The sequence below is a fragment of the Melozone crissalis genome, unplaced genomic scaffold (assembly GCF_028551555.1).
Source record: "Melozone crissalis strain CALT ecotype California unplaced genomic scaffold, PUWL_Pcris_2 ptg000008l_1, whole genome shotgun sequence".
NCBI lineage: Eukaryota > Metazoa > Chordata > Aves > Passeriformes > Passerellidae > Melozone > Melozone crissalis.
Genome location: NW_026535786.1, coordinates 11,992,310 through 12,013,083, shown reverse-complemented (window position 1 = coordinate 12,013,083; position 20,774 = coordinate 11,992,310). Strand labels below are relative to the sequence as shown.

Here is a 20,774-nt window from a genome sequence, read left to right as displayed (position 1 = left end):
AGCAAAGAGATTGGGCTGCTTTGTAGAAACTCAAAATCCTGCCAACACCACCGTCAGCAGCAGCAGCACTCCAGCAGAGAGGAGGCTGTGCCTGATGTGTCCATGCCAAGAGTCTCCAGTTCCCTGGGGTGAGCAGAGGGCAGGGCAGTGCATGGGGAGCCTTGCAGAAGACACAGGATTTGAGGAGTCAGTGATGTTGAACAGGCATGGCTGCTGTGCGGGGCCCTGTGTTTAGGCTCTGGGAAGTTTGGACATTAGCATGGGAATGTGCAGGGTGGGAACTGCCTGGAGTGCCCTGAGCAGGCCTGTGCTGTGCACGGGTGTGTCATGCAGGACAGAATCATGGCATGGGCCAGCCAAAGAGGGACCTCAGGGGGGTCACTGCTCCAACCTCCCTGCTCCAGCAGAGTCATCCCAGAGCACAACTGTGTCCGCGTGGTTTTGGGATATCTCCAGAGAGAGTGAGGCTCCACAACTTCTCTGGCCTTTCTGCTCCTTTGTAAGGTCTTCTCCAGTGCAATGCTCTTACCACAGACTCAAGTGGTACTTCCTGTCCATCATTTTCTGCCTCTTGTCCTAGTGCTTGGCATTGCAGTGAAGGACCTGGATCCACCTCTAGGAACCCTTCCTACAAATACTTGTAGACATTGATGAGGTGGCCACTTAGTTATTTCTTCTCAGGACAGAAGAGGCCCAGCTCCCTCAGGCTTTGTTCTCTAAAGAGATGCTCCACTCTACTAATCACCTTTCATCTCCTGTCCTGGACATTCTCCAGGAGCTCCATGTCTCTTTTGCAGCAAGGAACCCAAAATGGGACACAGCAATCCATGTGCCTTACGAGGGCTGAGTGCAGCCCCAGGTTCTTCCCCCTGCTGGCAATGCTCTTCCTAATGCATCCCAGGACACCACTGGCTTTGTGGCCACCAGGACAAATTGCTGCCTCATGGAGATATTCTTGTCCAGCAGGACCCCCAGGTCCTTCTCTGAAGAGCTGCTTCCCAGACGCTCAGTGCTTCCCTATGCTTCTGCATCGCACAATTCCTCCCCAGGGGCAGAAGCCTGCATTTGCCTTTGTTGAATTTGAGAATGTTCCTCTCTGCCCATCCCTTCAAGCTGTCAAGGCCCATCTGAAGGGCTGCACGGCCTTCTCAGGTATCAGAAACTCCTCCTAACTTGGTGTTATCAGGGAACTTGATAAGGACACTCTCTACCCTTCATCTGAGTCCCTGATGTATAGAACACTGAAACCTGTGAGAAATTTCTGTTATCTGCTCAGCTTGCTAATGTAACCTGTAATTTTTATCCTATGTTTGCTGAAGATAAACTGTATGTGGATGAAGGGCAGGAAGGCAGGTGGATCCTGTCCCAGACACCCCTCTGCATGGAGGAATTAGGGATCCACAGAACACTTTACCAGAGTAAGCACAGGCTTGTGCTCTGCTGTTACTGTTCCTTGGCCACAGAACAACCACAGACAAGGCGCTGGAACAGAGCAGCATGTGGGCAGCTGCCACACAGTGCTGGCTACTGCCACACCTGCCAGGCCTTGCCTTCATGCACAGGTGCAGCAAGAACTTCCCGCACACTCCTTCCACTTCACAGTGAGAAGTATGAGCAGGATTGACTAGAGTTAAGTAAGAGGAAGACAGTGGAGTGCAGATTGAAGACAGAAAGAAGTGGGAAGGGAAGGGAAGGGAAGGGAAGGGAAGGGAAGGGAAGGGAAGGGAAGGGAAGGGAAGGGAAGGGAAGGGAAGGGAAGGGAAGGGAAGAAGAAGGGCTGACAGAAGCAAGTGTAGTGCAAATAAGACTTAAATGCAGAGAGAGGCCTGGAGTGGCAAGTAGACAATGATGGACAAATAAACAGGGTCTCAGAAGAGCAGGAAGGCAAGGCCAGGAAGCAGAGCAGCAAATGAGAGAGAAGTGATCACCCTGCCTCGTGCAGCAGCCACAAGTGGAAAGCAGGTCCTGTTTGTGCAGGGACAAGTTTGTGCTCAGCTCCCTCAGCAGTCTCACCACTGTGTTCACTCTCAGCACAGTAGTATGTGCCAGAGTCATTGAGAAAGGCATGTTCTATTGAGAGGGTGATACTGTCTCCTTTTATCTTGCTGCTCTTGAAATGGCTCTCAAAACCCTTCTCCACCACTGCATTGGCACCTTCAACTGCATAAACCAACTGGGTCAGACTGGAATTCTTCTCTGAAGGCAGCAGGTACCAGTACATATATCTGTTGGAAGATTTCTTGTTGGAACATTCCAGATTCACGGATTCGCCTTCTTTGATCATCATGTCTGGAGACTGTTCCAGGGCTAACACTGGAATGGAAAGGAGGAGCAGTGAGGAGGAAGAAAAAATGGGAAAAAACTCTAGGCACTGTGAGTTGGTAAGGAAAGGGTGAGAAGGGATTGGGCAGCCAAGGGAGTAGTTCAATGCATGGGACAGCTCTTCAGATCAGTAGGTGAATTTCCAATCTCTCCTCAGTAGGCAACGTGCATTCCTGGGCTGGTTGTATCCAAACCCAGGAACCGTCTACTGGCTGCACAAAGAATGACAAATAGATGGCCATTGCAGAAGATTCAGGCATTCCCATTGCCCCCACATTCCCTGCTGATCCTCCATGCAGAAAGGATGAAGCAGTGGCAGGAAGTGGCTCCCCAGCTGGGAGAGCAGCAGCGGGATGAGTGGAGGTGCTCAGGGCTGGGTTGAGTTCACTTACCCAGAGGGGCCAGCATGGCCACCAAGAAATAGCAGGGAACCATGGCGGGAGAGCCCCTGCCCTGTCAGCAAGCTGCCTCTTGGAGCTGCCCAAAGGTTTGTGCAGAGGGAGCAGTGAGTGAGGGTGAGACATCTCGGGGTGGGGCTGGCCAAGAAATGACAGAAGGCATTGGCTGGCTGGGAACCCTGGGCAATGACAGAGAGCATCTGTGCCGTTTTCCCCTGTGCCCTGATAATTGGCCTCTACAAGGAGATTTGCTTTCCTGGACGGACTGAGCTTATCCTCCAGTGGGGTGTGGAGGCTGCCCCTGCCATTCAGACGGTGAGAGCCCTGGGGTGTAGAAAGCAGCTGTGCAGTGCAATTGCATTCACTCATGCTCTGCCAGGACACCTCTGTGCTGCTCTGCTCACAGGCTGAGGATACCCAGGCCACTGCAGCCTCTCCACTGCAGCCTCAGGTGTTTCTGCTCTGAGGAAAATCCACATGTCCTCTGTTGCAGGGGACAAAATCTGCATGGGATAGCTGGGGAACCTGCCGAGCACAGGGATAAACAACATCTGGGACCGTGGCAAAGGGTGAAAGGGACACAGGGAAGGAGTCACAGCCCATTCTACTGAGGTCTGCTGGCAGCACATTTCCCTCATCCTTCTCCTCCCTGTACCTAGAGCTCTGCCTGACAATAGAGAAGGAGAAACAAGTGGAAAAGTGTGGTAATCCCTGGTGGAACATCTCTCTCGTAATGCTGGGAAGGAGAAGGCTCCCAAGGTGTCATCCAATTCAGTGTTTGACTGAGGGGGAAATTTCCATGGAAGTCCTCAGGAAAACTGTATGCAAGTGCTAAGACAGGATCAAGCAGTGGAGACTGTGGCACAGTGCTGTGTTCTCAATTCACTCTGAGAATAATGGTGTTAACAGAGTGTCAGCTGTAGTTAAGCACTGCTTACCCCAAATCCAGGACTTTCTAGTGTCTCATGCTTTGCCAGAGAGCAGCTGCACAAGCAGCTGGAAGGGAGCATTTCCAGGACAGCAGACCCAAACTGGCCAAAAGGACGTTTCCTCCCATTCAGCCTGATGCTCTGCGTGGACAAGGAGGGGACCTGGCCAACTTCTGCCTGTCCCTGCTGAGGATGGGCTGCCCACCAGGTCAATGGGTGCTGAGTGACAGAATTGTGTATCCCATGGATTTACTTGACTTTTATTTCTATGTCTTTTCCTTGTTATTTACTCCTATTATTGCTCTGTTTGGATCTGAACCTTTCAGTTCTACCCTTTTTCCCATCCCACCAGGGCAAGGGGGTAGTGACGGAGTGCCTGTAACACCCAGCAGCTGACTGGGCTTTAACCACAAGGACCTGAGCACCAGACAGCATCTCCATGTCCCCACAGCTATGGCAGGAGCTGCAGCTCACCTGACCAAGCCTGTGCTTCACACTCCAGCGAGGAATTCCCAGCAGCTGTTCTTGATGCATTATGAACATTTAGGTGAGGATTCCCCTGGGCCCTTGCCCTCTTTTTAAACTGGAGATAAAGAGGAATAAGCCAGTCAGGGCAGCGCTTGTGACTTCCAGCTAGCAGCAGGAGATGGAGTGGATGGGCCAGACAAGATGCTCAAAGACACCAACAAGCCCTGCTGAAAACTGCACTTGGACTTCTCCCTCCTGGTCCTTGTCCTGGTCACCAGGGATGTGCCATGGCTCACCTGGGCAGCCTCCTGCTGTGGGCAGGGACAATTCTCCGACATCAGATTGTTCAGGTCACAGGATAGGGGTGTAATTTGGGCTGTGTGTCGATCCATGCAGACCACTGGGGACAAGGACCAGTGGGCTTTGACTTTCCAAGTGGTGGAGACAGAAAATGCTGTGTGAACTATTCCACATCCTGCTTCCCTGGCCAAGAATTGATGTATCAGATTGTAAGGAAGGAGAGATGGAGGCGGAAGGGAAGAGGAAATAGGGGGGGATCAGGTATGAGAGGACAGAGACGAAAAGTCAGAGGGACAGAGAGAATGACTCGAAAAAAGTAAAGTCAGAAACAATCTGAATGGGAGATAAAGGAGGTCAGACAGTGAGGTCAAGAAAAACTGAGAGTGAGAAAGTGATTCAGAGATGGGAAAGAATAGAACAGTAGCTAGAGACCAAGCTAAAGACAGATTGATGATCAGATAGATGGACAGAAAGTAATATTGGGTTTTTCTGAAGAGCTGGGGGGCAAGTAAAAAAGGAGTTTACTCAAACAGGGCTAAACGTGTGCTGGTGGCTGATCCCTGATTGCCTGGAAAGGTTTGTGCTGTGCTGCACCAGCCTTTGACTCACTGTGGATCTTGTTCAGCACAGAAATATGTGCCTGTGTCATTGAGCAGGGCATGCTGTATCTGCACAGCTAAATGGTTGTTCCTAGTCCCATTACTCTGGAAGCAATTTTGGAATTCCTTCTCAATATCTGCTTTACCACCTTCCACTGAAAATACAACCGGCTGCATTGTGGCATCCTTCTCCATGGGTAACTTGTACCAGTACATGTATATGAAATATCTCCCTGATGCAGAACATTGCAGAGTGACGGTGTCTCCCAGCCGGACAACTGTATCTGGTGACTGCTGAAGGGCCCAGCCTGGAGAGACAGGAGATGAAAGGTGGGGAGTGAAATGCATTCAAGACAATAATACACATCCTTAAAATATCTCATGGCATGGAATGCCACCAGGATATCAAAAAGCAATGGGCCAATGTAATGCCTCTCTAAAAAAAGATACGTTGTATGGAAAGACCCCAAAACAATGCCCTTTTAATCCAAAAGTGAATCTCTTTTGAGAAGTAATGTCTTGGGGACTCTGAAGAGAAATAATAAAATGGGGCAGGAAAATCTAAATTGTAGCTTTGCAGGGTTTCCTGATTCTTTATGTGGTGAAAATATTCACCAGGTTCATTGCCAACCCCTGCCCTGGAATCCGTGGGAAGCGGCAGTGTCAGAAACTGGGAGCAGAGCTGAGGATGCAGCAGCAGCTCCACTGCAGCTGATCAGCACAAAGGGAATGCCCACTCACCCACAGGGAGCAGCATGGCCACAAGGAACCGGTGGAAATCCATGGAGAAAGGCCCCCTCCTTCCAGGCACCTGCCCCTGGTGCCAGCACAGACACAGAGGTGTGGAAAGAGGAGAGGTGCAGAGCAGGAGATGCGTCTCTCTGTGGGTGGCAGGGGAGGGAGCGGCAGTCTGAAATGTCACCAAGGCTCTTGGCTGCCCAGGAACGGTGGGCAATGACACCTGCAGGCAGTCATGAGCTGCTTGTGCTCTGCTCCTCTGGCTTCCTGCTGTGTGCGAGCGTGGCTGGGCAAGAGTAGGGGGGACTTCAGCAGGTGCCAGAGTTCAGAGCTACCACGGAGCAGGATGGGGCTGTGGGGCAGCGTGAGTGTGTGCGCAGGAATGCACAAAGGGGCAGAAATTGATGGGAAGACAAGGAGACCTCAGGAATGCATGTTTGTGTGTCTGTATCCCGCTGTTTGTCTCCTCCCTAGCCTCCCTCACACTCACAGATTCCCATCCCTGCAAGCTGCAATGTGGAATCTCTGCTTCTCCCAGTCAGGCCTTATGTGTTGTCCAGGTATGGGAGAAGGTGCTGACCTGCAGAGCTGGTGTCTCTTGGAGCCTGGCAGAGAATAGTTCTGTAGATGTTCTTCTCTAACTCCAGAGTGGGATCTCCAGGCGAGAACAGGCTGCCTTTGCTTCTGTACTGGGATTATCCTTTGAGACACTCTTCATCTCAGAGAGATTTCGGAGGAGAAGGGTGTGCCCCACAGAATGTGTGCATCCTGACCTTCTCTGTGCCAGAGAAGAGCAGCTATAATCCTTGTCTCTTTATTGCAGCAGTCTGCAAAAGAGCACTAGGACGCAAATGGACAAAGCTGGAGAAAACCATGTCCTCTGCTCTCTGTGTCCACCCAGCCTTGCTCACCTGCCCAAGGCACTGGGAAATCCCTGTATGCAGGAAGGGACACTGGTTGTTTGTGTGCCCTGAGTTTGGGCACAGAGCTCTGGCAGAGCCTCTGCCCATCCGTGCTAGCCTGTGTGCACAGCAGGATGAGGCTGGCCCATACAGGACATGGAGTGATGGCAGTGCCCAGGGCTCTGAAGGGCTTTGCAGTGAAGATGTTCCCCTGTGTCCTGTCAGCAGGGGAGAGCAGCAATGCCTGCAGCTCCTCCCAAATCCTCTGCTGCAGCTCTGAGTGTGTCCCATTGCATTCATTTCCCCAGGCTGCCTGGAGAAGCTTCTGGGAAGGCCCCAGATTCCTCTACAGTAGTTGCAGAAAGAAGCAAAGAGATTGGGCTGCTTTGTACGAACCCCAAATCCTGACCCAACCACCACCTCCAGCAGCAGCAGCACTCCAGCAGAGAGGAGGCTGTGCCTGATGTGTCCATGCCAAGGGTCTCCAGTTCCCTGGCGTGAGCAGAGGGCAGGGCAGTGCCTCGGGAGCTGTAGCAGTCTGAATTGTGGCTAGCATAGTCCAGGGTAAGGGAGCAAAAGGACCTTTGCATAAAGTCCAGAGCTGTTTAATTCAGCCCCGTGGTGAGCTATTCAGGTCCCAGCACCCCCAGCACAGAGAGTCTCCCTGTCTCTCCACAGGGGCCTGGGGGCTGACCCTGGTCTCGGGGCAGTACAAAGGTGACGGTCAATCAGAGAATAGGGACGAGCGGCTCAGGGACACGGGAAGGAGCCAATGGGGTCTGACAGCTTTTTCAGGGAAGGTTCTTCTGTCTCACGACACTAGGGCATGCTCCCTCAGGGTTTCCACAGGGAGCCTTGCAGAAAACACAGGATTTGAGGAGTCAGTGATGTTGAACAGGCATGGCTGCTGTGTGGGGCCCTGTGTTTAGGTCCTGGGAAGCCTGGATGTTAGCATTGCAATGTGCAGGGTGGGAACCACCTGGAGTGCCCTGAGCAGGCCTGTGCTGTGCACGGGTGTGTGTTATGCAGGACAGAATCATGGGATGGGCCAGCCAAGAAGGGACCTCAGGGGCTCACTGCTCCAACCTCCCTGCTCAAGCAGAGTCATTCCAGAGGACATGGCACACAGCTGTATCCAGATGATTCTGGGATATCTGCAGAGAGAAAGGCTCCACAACCTCTTTATGCAGTCTGCTCCTTTGCAGTCTTCAACACTGCAAAGCTCTGACCTTAGATTCAGGTGGAACTTCCTGTGCATCATTTTCTGCCCTTGGCCTCTTCTGCTAGTGCTTGGCATCACAGTGAAGAATATGGATCCACCTCTGGGAACCCTCCGTTCAGATCCTTGTAGACATTGATGAGGTGGCCACTTAGTTGTTTCTTCTCAAGGCAGAACATGTCCAGATCCCTCAACCTTTGTTCTCTAAAGAGATGCTCCACTCTCCTAATCACCCTTCATCTCCTGTCCTGGATATTCTCTAGGAGCTCCATGTCTCTTTGCATCCAAGAGCTCAGAACAGGACACAGCACTGCAGATGTGCCTCACCAGGGCTGAGTGCAGCCTCACTTCCTTCCCCCTGCTGGCATTGCTCTTCCTAATGCATCCCAGGACACCAATGGCTCCATGGCCACCAGGACAAAGTACTTGCTCATGGAGAGATTCTTGTCCAGCAGGACCAACCCGTAATTCTCTGAAGAGCTGTTGGTCAGTGCTTCCATATGCTGCGGCATGGAGCAATTCCTCCCCAGGTGCAGAACCCTGCATTTGCCTTTGCTGAATTCAACAATGTTCCTCTCTCCCCATCCCTCCAAGCTGTCAAGGCCCATCTGAAGGGCTGCACAGCCTTCTCAGCTATCAGAAACTCCTCCTAACTTGGTGTTATCAGGGAACTTGATAAGGACACTCTCTACCCTTCATCTGAGTCCCTGATGTATAGAACACTGAAACCTGTGGGAAATTCTTCTTATCTGCTCAGCTTGCTAATGTAACTTGTTATTTTTATCCTACATTTGCTGAAGATAAACTGTATGTGGATGAAGGGCTGGAAGGCAGGTGGATCCTGCCCCAGACACCCCTCTGCATGGAGGACTTAGTGATCCACGGAACACTCTACCAGAGTAAGCACAGGCTTGTGCTCTGCTGTTCCTATTCCTTGGCCACAGAACCACCGCAGACAAGGTGTTGGAACAGAGGAGCTTGTGGGCAGCTGCCACACGGTGCTGGCTACTGCCACACCTGCCAGGCCTTGCCTTCATGCACAGGTGCACCAAGAACTTCCCACACAAACACTCCTTCTGTTGTTTGACAGAAGTATGAGCAGGGTTGACAGGAGATGGTAGAGAGGATGACAATGGCGTGCAGATTGAAGACGGAAAGAAGAATCTACAGAAAGGAAGGGAGACTGAGAGAAGAAGAAGGGCTTGACAGAAGCAAGTGTAGTGCGAATAAGAGTTAAATGCAGAAAGAGGCCTGGAGTGGCAAGGAGACAATGATGGACAAATAAACTGTCAGCATCGGAGAAGAGGAGGAAGGCAAGGCCAGGAAGCAGAGCAGCTGAGTGAGAAGTGATCACCCTGCCTCGTGCAGCAGCCACAAGTGGAAAGCAGGTCCTGTTTGTGCAGGGACAAGTTTGTGCTCAGCTCCCTCAGCAGTCTCACCACTGTGTTCACTCTCAGCACAGTAGTATGTGCCAGAGTCATTGAGAAAGGCATGCTCTATTGAGAGGGTGATACTGTCTCCTTTTATCTTGCTGCTCTTGAAATGGCTCTCAAAACCCTTCTCCACCACTGCATTGGCACCTTCAGCTGCATAAACCAACTGGGTCAGACTGGAATTCTTCTCTGAAGGCAGCAGGTACCAGTACATAGCTCTGTTAGAGGATTTCTTCTCGGAGCATTCCAGATTCACGGATTCGCCTTCTTTGATTACCATGTCTGGAGACTGTTCCAGGGCTAACGCTGGAAAGGAAAAGTAGGAGCAGTGAGGAAGAGGAAAAAATGGGGAAAATTTCAGCTAGGCACTGTGGTATAGTAGGGAAAGAGTGAGAAGGGATTGGGCAGCCAAGGGAGCAGTTCGAGGCACGGGACAGCTCTTCAGAACTGCAGGTGAATTTCCAATCTCTCCTCAATAGGCAAGGTGCATTCCTGGGCTGGTTGTATCCAAAACCCAGAACCATCTGATGGCTGCACAAAGAATGACAAATAGATGGCCATTGCAGAAGATTCAGGCATTCCCATTGCCCCCACATTCCCTGCTGATCCTCCATGCAGAAAGCTGTGCAGGATGCAGCAGTGGCAGGAAGTGGCTCCCCAGCTGGGAGAGCAGCAGCGGGATGAGTGGAGGTGCTCAGGGCTGGGTTGAGTTCACTTACCCAGAGGGGCCAGCATGGCCACCAAGAAACAGCAGGGAACCATGGCGGGAGAGCCCCTGCCCTGTCAGCAAGCTGCCTCTTGGAGCTGCCCAAAGGTTTGTGCAGAGGGAGCAGTGAGTGAGGGTGAGACATCTCGGGGTGGGGCTGGCCAAGAAATGACAGAAGGCATTGGCTGGCTGGGAACCCTGGGCAATGACACAGACTGTGCGTCAGCACAAACTCTGTTTCTGCAGGATAGCAGGAACCCTCCAGAGATGCAGCAGGTGGAATGGACAGGCTGGGCGTGGGTGGGTGTGGAGGGAAGGATGGGGTTGGAAAGACAGAACTGTGCTGGGCTTGCAGGGGAGTCTGAGTGTGTGCAAGGCAGAGGAATGATGGCTGCTCCCCTCCTGCCTCTGAAGTCCTTGCGAGATGGAGGAATGAGGGATAAAGGCCACCCAGATGTGCCTGGAATTTTCTCATGCACTCTCCCAGTCTTCCCCAGTCATGGCTGGTTCAGTCCCTGCCTGGCCACCCCATGTCCCAGCCAGCTGTGTGACAGCTCTTCTTCTCTATGAGCCCTGTGAGCACAGCAAATGCCACCTGTGAGAGGGAGGCAGGAGCCTGAAAGAGACCACAGCAGCCCAAGCACTCAGAGCTGTGAGGGCTCTCATGGGCTCTGCAGTGAGAGCGGCAGGAGAGGAAGGTGAATACCTGAGGGGAGCTGAGGCACAGGGAGCCTTGTCTTTCCAGCTGGTGGAGAGGGAAAGTGCTGTGTGAGCTATTCCACATGCTGTTTCCCAAGCCTTGAATTGATGTAACTGATTGTAAGGAAGGAGAGATGGAGGAGGAAGGGAATAGGAAAGAGGAAAGGACGAGGTATGAGAGGACAGAAAGGGAAATTCTGAGGAATACAGAGAAAGACATAAAAAGAAGAAAGTGAGAAGCAGTTTTTAAATGGAAGAGAAATGAGTGATGACAGTGAGTCAGAAGGTGATTCAGAGATGGAAAAGAAAAGAATAGCAGTTAGAGACCAGGAAAAAGACACAGATGGCCAGATGGAAAGACAGAGAGCCAAACCAATTTTTCCCTGATGAGCTGGGGGGCAAGTAAGAAAACGGGACTCTCTCAAACACAGGGCTCAGTGTGTGCTGGTGGCAGATCCCTGTTTGCCTGGAAAGGTTTGTGCTGTGCTGCACCAGCCTTTGACTCACTGTGGATCTTGTTCAGCACAGAAATATGTGCCTGTGTCATTGAGTAGGGCATGCTGTATCTGCACAGCTAAATGGTTGTTCCTGGTCCCATTACTCTGGAAGCGATTTTGGAATTCCTTCTCAATATCTGCTTGGCCACCTTCCACTGAATACACAACCAGCTGCATTCTGGCATCTTTCTCCTTGGGTAACTTGTACCAAGACATGGTCTTGACTATGTTGCCCTGTCCAGAACATTGCAGAGTGACGGTGTCTCCCAGCCGGACAACTGTATCTGGTGACTGCTGAAGGGCCCAGCCTGGAGAGACAGGAGACGAAAGGTGGGGAGTGAAATGCATTGAAGAGGATGAAAATACACTTCCTTGAAGTATGCCGGGGGATGCAATGGCACCAGGATATCAGAAATATATGGGCTAGTTCCCAGCTTCTCGGAAAAGAACACACAGGTTCCAAAAACCACAAACAAACCAACTTCAAATGCAACAGTAAATCTGTTTCGAGAAATAATGACTTTGGTACACTCAAGTGAAGTATTAAAATTGGGCAGGAAAAAAACCACATTGAATCTTGCAGAGTTTCCTGATGCAATAGCCAGTGGAAAAGCTCACCTGCTTCATTGCCCACCCCTGCCCTGGAATCCGTGGGAAGCGGCAGTGCCAGCAACTGGGAGCAGAGCTGAGGATGCAGCAGCAGCTCCAGTGCAGCTGATCAGGGCCAAGGGAATGCCCACTCACCCACAGGGAGCAGCATGGCCACAAGGAACCGGTGGAAATCCATGGAGAAAGGCCCCCTCCTTCCAGGCACCTGCCCCTGGTGCCAGCACAGACACAGAGGTGTGGAAAGAGGAGAGGTGCCGAGCAGGAGATGCGTCTCTCTGTGGGTGGGCAGGGGAGGGAGCGGCAGTCTGAAATGTCACCAAGGCTCTTGGCTGCCCAGGAACGGTGGGCAATGACACCTGCAGGCAGTCATGAGCTGCTTGTGCTCTGCTCCTCTGGCTTCCTGCTGTGTGCGAGCGTGGCTGGGCAAGAGTAGGGGGGACTTCAGTAGGTGCCAGAGTTCAGAGCTACCACGGAGCAGGATGGGGCTGTGGGGCAGCGTGAGTGTGTGCGCAGGAATGCACAAAGGGGCAGAAATTGAAGGGAAGACAAGGAGATCTCAGGAATGCATGTTTGTGTGTCTGTGTCCCGCTGTTTGTCTCCTCCCGAGCCTCCCTGACACAGATTCCCATCCCTGCAAGCTGCAAAGTGGAATCTCTGCTTCTCCCAGTCAGGCCTTATGTGTTGTCCAGGTATGGGAGAAGGTGCCGACCTGCAGAGCTGGTGTCTCTTGGAGCCTGGCAGAGAATAGTTCTGTAGCTGTTCTTCTCTTACTCCCGAGGGGGATCTCAAGGAGAGAACAGGCTGCCTTTGCTTCTGCACTCAGATTATCCTTTTGGAGACACACCTTATGTCAGAGAGATTTCTGAGGAGAAGGGTGTTCCCCACATGATGCGCTGATACACCCTGACCTCCTCTGTGGCAGAGAAGAGCAGCTATAATCCTTGTCTCTTTATTGCAGCAGTCTGCAAAAGAGCACCAGGACACAAGTGGACAAAGCTGCAGAAAACCATGTCCTCTGCTCTCTGTGTCCACCCAGCCTTGCTCACCTGCCCAAGGCACTGGGAAATCCCTGTAGGCAGGAAGGGACACTGGTAGTTTGTGTGCCCTGAGTTTGGGCACAGAGCTCTGGCAGAGCCTCTGCCCATCCGTGCTGGGCTGTGTGCACAGCAGGGTGAGGCTGGCCCATACAGGACATGGAGTGATGGCAGTGCCCAGGGCTCTGAAGGGCTTTGCAGTGAAGATGTTCCCCTGTGTCCTGTCAGCAGAGGAGAGCAGCAATGCCTGCAGCTCCTCCCAAATCCTCTGCTGCAGTTCTGAGTGTGTCCCATTGCATTCATTTCCCCAGGCTGCCTAGAGAAGATTCAGGGAAGACCCCAGATTCCTCTGCAGAAGTTCTAGAAAGAAGCAAAGAGATTGGGCTGCTTTGTAGGAGCCCCAAATCCTGCCAGCACCACCACCCGCAGCAGCAGCAGCACTCCAGCAGAGAGGAGACTGTGCCTGATGTGTCCATGCCAAGGGTCTCCAGTTCCCTGGGGTGAGCAGAGGGCAGGGCAGTGCGTGGGGAGCCTTGCAGAAGACACAGGATTTGAGGAGTCAGTGATGTTGAACAGGCATGGCTGCTGTGCGGGGCCCTGTGTTTGGATGTTAGCATGGGAATGTGCAGGGTGGGAACCACCAGGAGTGCCCTGAGCAGGCCTGTGCTGTGCACGGGTGTGTCATGCAGGACAGAATCATGGGATGGGCCAGCCAAGAAGGGACCTCAGAGGCTCACTGCTCCAACCTCCCTGCTCAAGCAGAGTCATCCCACAGCACAGGGCACACAGATGGTTCTGGGGTATCTCCAGAGATAGAGGCTCCACAACACCTTTGGGCCATCTACTCCTTTGCACAGTCTTCTCCAGTGCAATGCTCTTAACACAGACTAAGGGGTGTTTCTACATTTTGCCCCTTCTCCTAATGCTTGGCATTATAATGAAGGACCTGGATCCACCTCTTGGAACCCTACCTTCAGATCCTTGTAGATATTGATGAGATGGCTACGTAATTGTTTCTTCTCAGGACAGAAGAGGCCCAGCTCCCTCAGGCTTTCTTCACTAAAGAGATGCTCCACTCAAATAAACACCTTTCATCTCCTGTCCTGGACATTCTCCAGGAGCTCCATGTCTCTCTTACACCAAAGAGCCCAGAACAGGACACAGCACTGCAGATGTGCCTCACCAGGGCTGAGTGCAGCCTCATTACCCTGCTGGCATTGCTCTTCCTAATGCATCCCTGGACATTACTGGATTCATGGCCACCAGGACAACCTAGTGCTGAATCATGGGGAGCTTCTTGTCCAGCAGGACCCCCAGGTCCTTCTCTGAAGAGCAGATGGTCAGTGCTTCCATATGCTGCTGCATGAAGCAATTCCTCCCCAGGGGCAGAACCCTGCATTTGCCTTTGCTGAATTCAACAATGTTCCTCTCTCCCCATCCCTCCAAGCTGTCAAGGCCCATCTGAAGGGCTGCACAGCCTTCTCAGCTATCAGAAACTCCTCCTAACTTGGTGTTATCAGGGAACTTGATAAGGACACTCTCTACCCTTCATCTGAGTCCCTGATGTATAGAACACTGAAACCTGTGGGAAATTCTTCTTATCTGCTCAGCTTGCTAATGTAACTTGTTATTTTTATCCTACATTTGCTGAAGATAAACTGTATGTGGATGAAGGGCAGGAAGGCAGGTGGATCCTGCCCCAGACACCACTCTACATGAAGGACTGAGGGATCCACGGAACACTTCACCAGAGCAAGCAGAGGCTTGTGCTCTGCTGTTCCTATTCCTTGGCCACAGAACAACCACAGACAAGGTGCTGGAACAGAGGAGCGTGTGGGCAGCTGCCACACGGTGCTGGCTGCTGCCACACCTGCCAGGCCTTGCCTTCATGCACAGGTGCAGCAAGAACTTCCCACAAAAGCCCTCCTTCTGTTGTTTGACAGAAGTATGAGCAGGGTTGACAGGAGATGGTAGAGAGGATGACAATGGCGTGCAGATTGAAGACGGAAAGAAGAATCTAGGGAAAGGAAGGGACACAGCGAGAAGAAGAAGGGCTTGACAGAAGCAAGTGTAGTGCGAATAAGAGTTAAATGCAGAAAGAGGCCTGGAGTGGCAAGGAGACAATGATGGACAAATAAACTGTCAGCATCGGAGAAGAGGAGGAAGGCAAGGCCAGGAAGCAGAGCAGCAAATGAGAGAGAAGTGATCACCCTGTCTCGTGCAGCAGCCACAAGTGGAAAGCAGGTCCTGTTTGTGCAGGGACAGGTTTGTGCTCAGCTCCCTCAGCAATCTCACCACTGTGTTCACTCTCAGCACAGTAGTATGTGCCAGAGTCATTGAGAAAGGCATGCTCTATTGAGAGGGTGATACTGTCTCCTTTTATCTTGCTGCTCTTGAAATGGCTCTCAAAACCCTTCTCCACCACTGCATTGGCACCTTCATATGCATAAACCAGCTGGGTCAGACTGGAATTCTTCTCTGAAGGCAGCAGGTACCAGTACATAGCTCTGTTAGAGGATTTCTTCTCAGAGCATTCCAGATTCACGGATTCGCCTTCTTTGATCACCATGTCTGGAGACTGTTCCAGGGCTAATGCTGGAAAGGAAAAGTAGGAGCAGTGAGGAAGAGGAAAAAATGGGGAAAATTTCAACTAGGCATTGTGGTATAGTAGGGAAAGAGTGAGAAGGGATTGGGCAGCCAAGGGAGCAGTTCCAGGCATGGGACAGCTCTTCAGAACTGCAGGTGAATTTCCAATATCTCCTCAATAGGCAAGGTGCATTCCTGGGCTGGTTGTATCCAAAACCCAGAACCATCTGATGCCTTTAGAAAGAATGACAAATAGATGGCCATTGCAGAAGATTCAGGCATTCCCATTGCCCCCACATTCACTGCTGATCCTCCATGCAGAAAGGATGCAGCAGTGGCAGGAAGTGGCTCCCCAGCTGGGAGAGCAGCAGCGGGATGAGTGGAGGTGCTCAGGGCTGGGTTGAGTTCACTTACCCAGAGGGGCCAGCATGGCCACCAAGAAACAGCAGGGAACCATGGCTGGAGAGCCCCTGCCCTGTCAGCAAGCTGCCTCTTGGAGCTGCCCAAAGGTTTGTGCAGAGGGAGCAGTGAGTGAGGGTGAGACATCTCGGGGTGGGGCTGGCCAAGAAATGACAGAAGGCATTGGCTGGCTGGGAACCCTGGGCAATGACACAGACTGTGCGTCAGCACAAACTCTGTTTCTGCAGGATAGCAGGAACCCTCCAGAGATGCTGCAGGTTGAATGGACAGGCTGGGCATGGGTGGGTGTGGAGGGAAGAATGGGGTTGGAAAGACAGAACTGTGCTGGGCTTGCAGGGGAGTCTGAGTGTGTGCAAGGCAGAGGAATGATGGCTGCTCCCCTCCTGCCTCTGAAGTCCTTGCGAGATGGAGGAATGAGGGATAAAGGCCACCCAGATGTGCCTGGAATTTTCTCATGCACTCTCCCAGTCTTCCCCAGTCATGGCTGGTTCAGTCCCTGCCTGGCCACCCCATGTCCCAGCCAGCTGTGTGACAGCTCTTCTTCTCTATGAGCCCTGTGAGCACAGCAAATGCCACCTGTGAGAGGGAGGCAGGAGCCTGAAAGAGACCACAGCAGCCCAAGCACTCAGAGCTGTGAGGGCTGTCATGGGCTCTGCAGTGAGAGCGGCAGGAGAGGAAGGTGAATACCTGAGGGGAGCTGAGGCACAGGGAGCCTTGTCTTTCCAGCTGGTGGAGAGGGAAAGTGCTGTGTGAACTATTCCACATGCTGTTTCCCAAGCCTTGAATTGATGTAACTGATTGTAAGGAAGGAGAGATGGAGGAGGAAGGGAATAGGAAAGAGGAAAGGACTAGGTATGAGAGGACAGAAAGGGAAGTTCCGAGGAATACAGAGAAAGACATGAAAAGAAGAAAGTGAGAAGCAGTTTTTAAATGGAAGAGAAATGAGTGATGACAGTGAGGAAAAGAAGAATCCAGAGTCAGAAGGTGATACAGAGTTGGGAAAGAAAAGAATAGCAGTTAGAGACCAGGAAAAAGACAGAGATGGCCAGATGGACAGCCAGAGATCCAAACTTTTTTTTCCTGATGAGCTGCGGTGCAAGTAAGAAAATGGGGCACTGTCAAACACAGGGCTCAGTGTGTGCTGGTGGCAGATCCCTGTTTGCCTGGAAAGGTTTGTGCTGTGCTGCACCAGCCTTTGACTCACTGTGGATCTTGTTCAGCACAGAAATATGTGCCTGTGTCATTGAGCAGGGCATGCTGTATCTGCACAGCTAAATGGTTGTTCCTAGTCCCATTACTCTGGAAGCGATTTTGGAATTCCTTCTCAATATCTGCTTTGCTGCCTTCCACTGAATACACAACCAGCTGCATTGTGGCATCCTTCTCCATGGGTAACTTGTACCAGTACATGTTTACAAAAGTTTTCCCTGATGCAGAACATTCCAGAGTGACGGTTTCTCCCAGCCGGACAACTGTATCTGGTGATTGCTGAAGGGCCCAGCCTGGAGAGACACGAGATGAATGGTGGGAAGTGAAATGCATTGAAGACAGTAATACACATCCTTAAAGTACCACATGGCATGCAATGGTGCCAGGATATCAAAAAGCAATGGGACAGTCACCAGTTTACCTGAAAGAGACACATAGGTTCCAAAAACCCCAAACAAACCAACTTCAAATGCCACCCCAAATGTGTTTTGAGAAATAATAACTTCACTACTCTCTAGAGAAATATTAAAATGGGGCAGGAAAAAACAAATTTCTAGCTATTCCACAGTTTTGTGATTCAATAGGTTGTGGGAAAATTCACCTGGTTCATTGCCCACCCCTGCCCTGGAATCCTTGGGAAGGGGCAGTGCCAGCAACTGGGAGCAGAGCTGAGGATGCAGAGCAGCTCCAGTGCAGCTGATCAGCACAAAGGGAATGCCCACTCACCCACAGGGAGCAGCATGGCCACAAGGAACCGGTGGAAATCCATGGAGAAAGGCCCCCTCCTTCCAGGCACCTGCCCCTGGTGCCAGCACAGACACAGAGGTGTGGAAAGAGGAGAGGTGCCGAGCAGGAGATGCGTCTCTCTGTGGGTGGGCAGGGGAGGGAGCGGCAGTCTGAAATGTCACCAAGGCTCTTGGCTGCCCAGGAGCGGTGGGCAATGACACCTGCAGGCAGTCATGAGCTGCTTGTGCTCTGCTCCTCTGGCTTCCTGCTGTGTGCGAGCGTGGCTGGGCAAGAGTAGGGGGGACTTCAGTAGGTGCCAGAGTTCAGAGCTACCACGGAGCAGGATGGGGCTGTGGGGCAGCGTGAGTGTGTGCGCAGGAATGCACAAAGGGGCAGAAATTGATGGGAAGACAAGGAGACCTCAGGAATGCATGTTTGTGTCTGTGTCCCGCTGTTTGTCTCCTCCCGAGCGTCCCTGACAGTCACAGATTCCAAACCCTGCAAGCTGCAAAGTGGAATCTCTGCTTCTCCTAGTCAGGCCTGATGTGTTGTCCAGGTACGGGAGAAGGTGCTGACCTGCAGAGCTGGTGTCTCTTGGAGCCTGGCAGAGAATAGTTCTGTAGCTGCTCTTCTCTAACTCCCGAGGGGGATCTCAAGAAGAGAACAGATTATCCTTTTGGAGACACTTCACTTTTGAGAGAATTCTGAGCAGAAGTGCTCCGCAGCATGTGCTGATACACCCTGACCTTCTCTGTGCCAGAGAAGAGCCGCTATAATCCTTGTCTCTTTATTGCAGCAGTCTGCAAAAGAGCACCAGGACGCAAATGGACAAAGCTGCAGAAAACCATGTCCTCTGCTCTCTGTGTCCACCCAGCCTTGCTCACCTGCCCAAGGCACTGGGTAATCCCTGTAGGCAGGAAGGGACACTCGTAGTTTGTGTGCCCCGAGCTTGGGCACAGAGCTCTGGCAGAGCCTCTGCCCATCCGTGCTGGGCTGTGTGCACAGCAGGGTGAGGGTGGCCCATACAGGACATGGAGTGATGGCAGTGCCCAGGGCTCTGAAGGGCTTTGCAGTGAAGATGTTCCCCTGTGTCCTGTCAGCAGAGGAGAGCAGCAATGCCTGCAGCTCCTCCCAAATCCTCTGCTGCAGCTCTGAGTGTGTCCCATTGCATTCATTTCCCCAGGCTGCGAGAGAAGTTTCAGGGAAGACCCCAGATTCCTCAAAAGAATTTGCAGAAAAAAGTGATTTTAGAAAAAAGAGATTGGGCTGCTTTGTAGGAGCCCCAAATCCTGCCAGCACCACCACCAGCAGCAGCAGCAGCAGCAGCCCTCCAGCAGAGAGGAGGCTGTGCCTGATGTGTCCATGCCAAGGGTCTCCAGTTCCCTGAGGTGAGCAGAGGGCAGGGCAGTGCATGGGGAGCCTTGCAGAAGACACAGGATTTGAGGAGTCAGTGATGTTGAACAGGCATGGCTGCTGTGTGGGGCCCTGTGTTTGGATGTTAGCATGGGAATGTGCAGGGTGGGAACCACCAGGAGTGCCCTGAGCAGGCCTGTGCTGTGCACGGGTGTGTGTCATGCAGGACAGAATGCTGGGATGGGCCAGCCAAGAAGGGACCTCAGAGGCTCACTGCTCCAACCTCCCTGCTCCAGCAGAGTCATCCCAGAGCACATGGCACACAGCTGTATCCAGATGATTCTGGGATATCTGCAGAGAGAAAGGCTCCGCAACACCTTTGGGCAATCTACTGCATTGAACTGTCTTCAAATGTGGAGAGTTCTTATCACAGATTCAGGTGGAACTCCCAGTGCATAATTTTCTGCCCTTGGACTCTTCTCCTCGTGCTTGGCAACGCAGTGAAGAACCTGGATCCACCTCTAGGAACCCTTCCTACAAATACTTGTAGACATTGATGAGGTGGCCACTTAGTTGTTTCTTCTCAAGGCACAAGATGCCCAGCTCCCTCTGCCTTTGTTCTCTGAAGAGATGCCCCATTTTACTAAACGCCTTTCATCTCCTGTCCTGGACATTCTCCAGGAGCTCCATGTCTCTTTTGCACTGAAGAGCCCAGAACAGGACACAGCACTGCAGATGTGCCTCACCAGGGCTGAGTGCAGCCTCACCTCCTTCCCCCTGCTGGCATTGCTCTTCCTAATGCATCCCAGGACAACACTGACTTCATGGCCACCAGGAAAAAATTGCTGGCTCACAGAGAGCTTCTTGTCCAGCAGGAACCCCAGGTCCTTCTCTAAAGAGCTGTTCACCATCAGATCAGCCCCCAGCCTGTGCTGGTTCATAAGGTATTTACCTACACACAGATAAAATCCTGCATTTGCTTTTCATGAATTCCAGAATATCCCCCTCTTCCCATCCCTCCAAGCTGTCAAGGTCCATCTGGACTGCTGCATGGCCTTCTCAGGTATCAGAAACTCCTCCACACTTGGTGTTATCAGGGAACTTGATAAGGACACTCTCTACCCTTCATCTGAGTCACTGATGTATAGAACACTGAAACCTGTGAGAGATTCCTGTTATCTGCTCGGCTTGCTAATGTAACCTGTAATTTTTATCCTCTATTTGCTGAAGATAAACTGTATGTGGATCAAAGGCTGGAAGTCAGGTGGATCCTGCCCCAGACAGCACTCTACATGAAGGACTGAGGGATCCACGGAACACTTCACCAGAGCAAGCACAGGCTTGTGCTCTGCTGTTCCTATTCCTTGGCCACAGAACAACCACAGACAAGGTGCTGGAACAGAGGAGCGTGTGGGCAGCTGCCACACGGTGCTGGCTACTGCCACACCTGCCAGGCCTTGCCTTCATGCACAGGTGCACCAAGAACTTCCCACACAAACACTCCTTCTGTTTGACAGTGAGAAGTGTGAGCAGGGTTGACTGGAGATAAGTAAGAGGAAGCCAGTGGAGTGCAGATTGAAGCCAGAAAGGAGAAGCTAGGGACGGGAGACAGAGAGAAGAAGAAGTG

General features: G+C 52.0%; 1 gene segment (V, D, J or C); it reads right to left on the bottom strand.

Moving 5' to 3' along the window:
* Positions 1-1,924: 1,924 nt before the first annotated feature.
* LOC128933219 (T cell receptor alpha variable 5-like) lies at positions 1,925-2,757 on the bottom strand. The segment is given in 2 exon segments: positions 1,925-2,313; positions 2,715-2,757. Coding segments are annotated over 2 exon segments (432 nt in total).
* Positions 2,758-20,774: the final 18,017 nt, after the last annotated feature.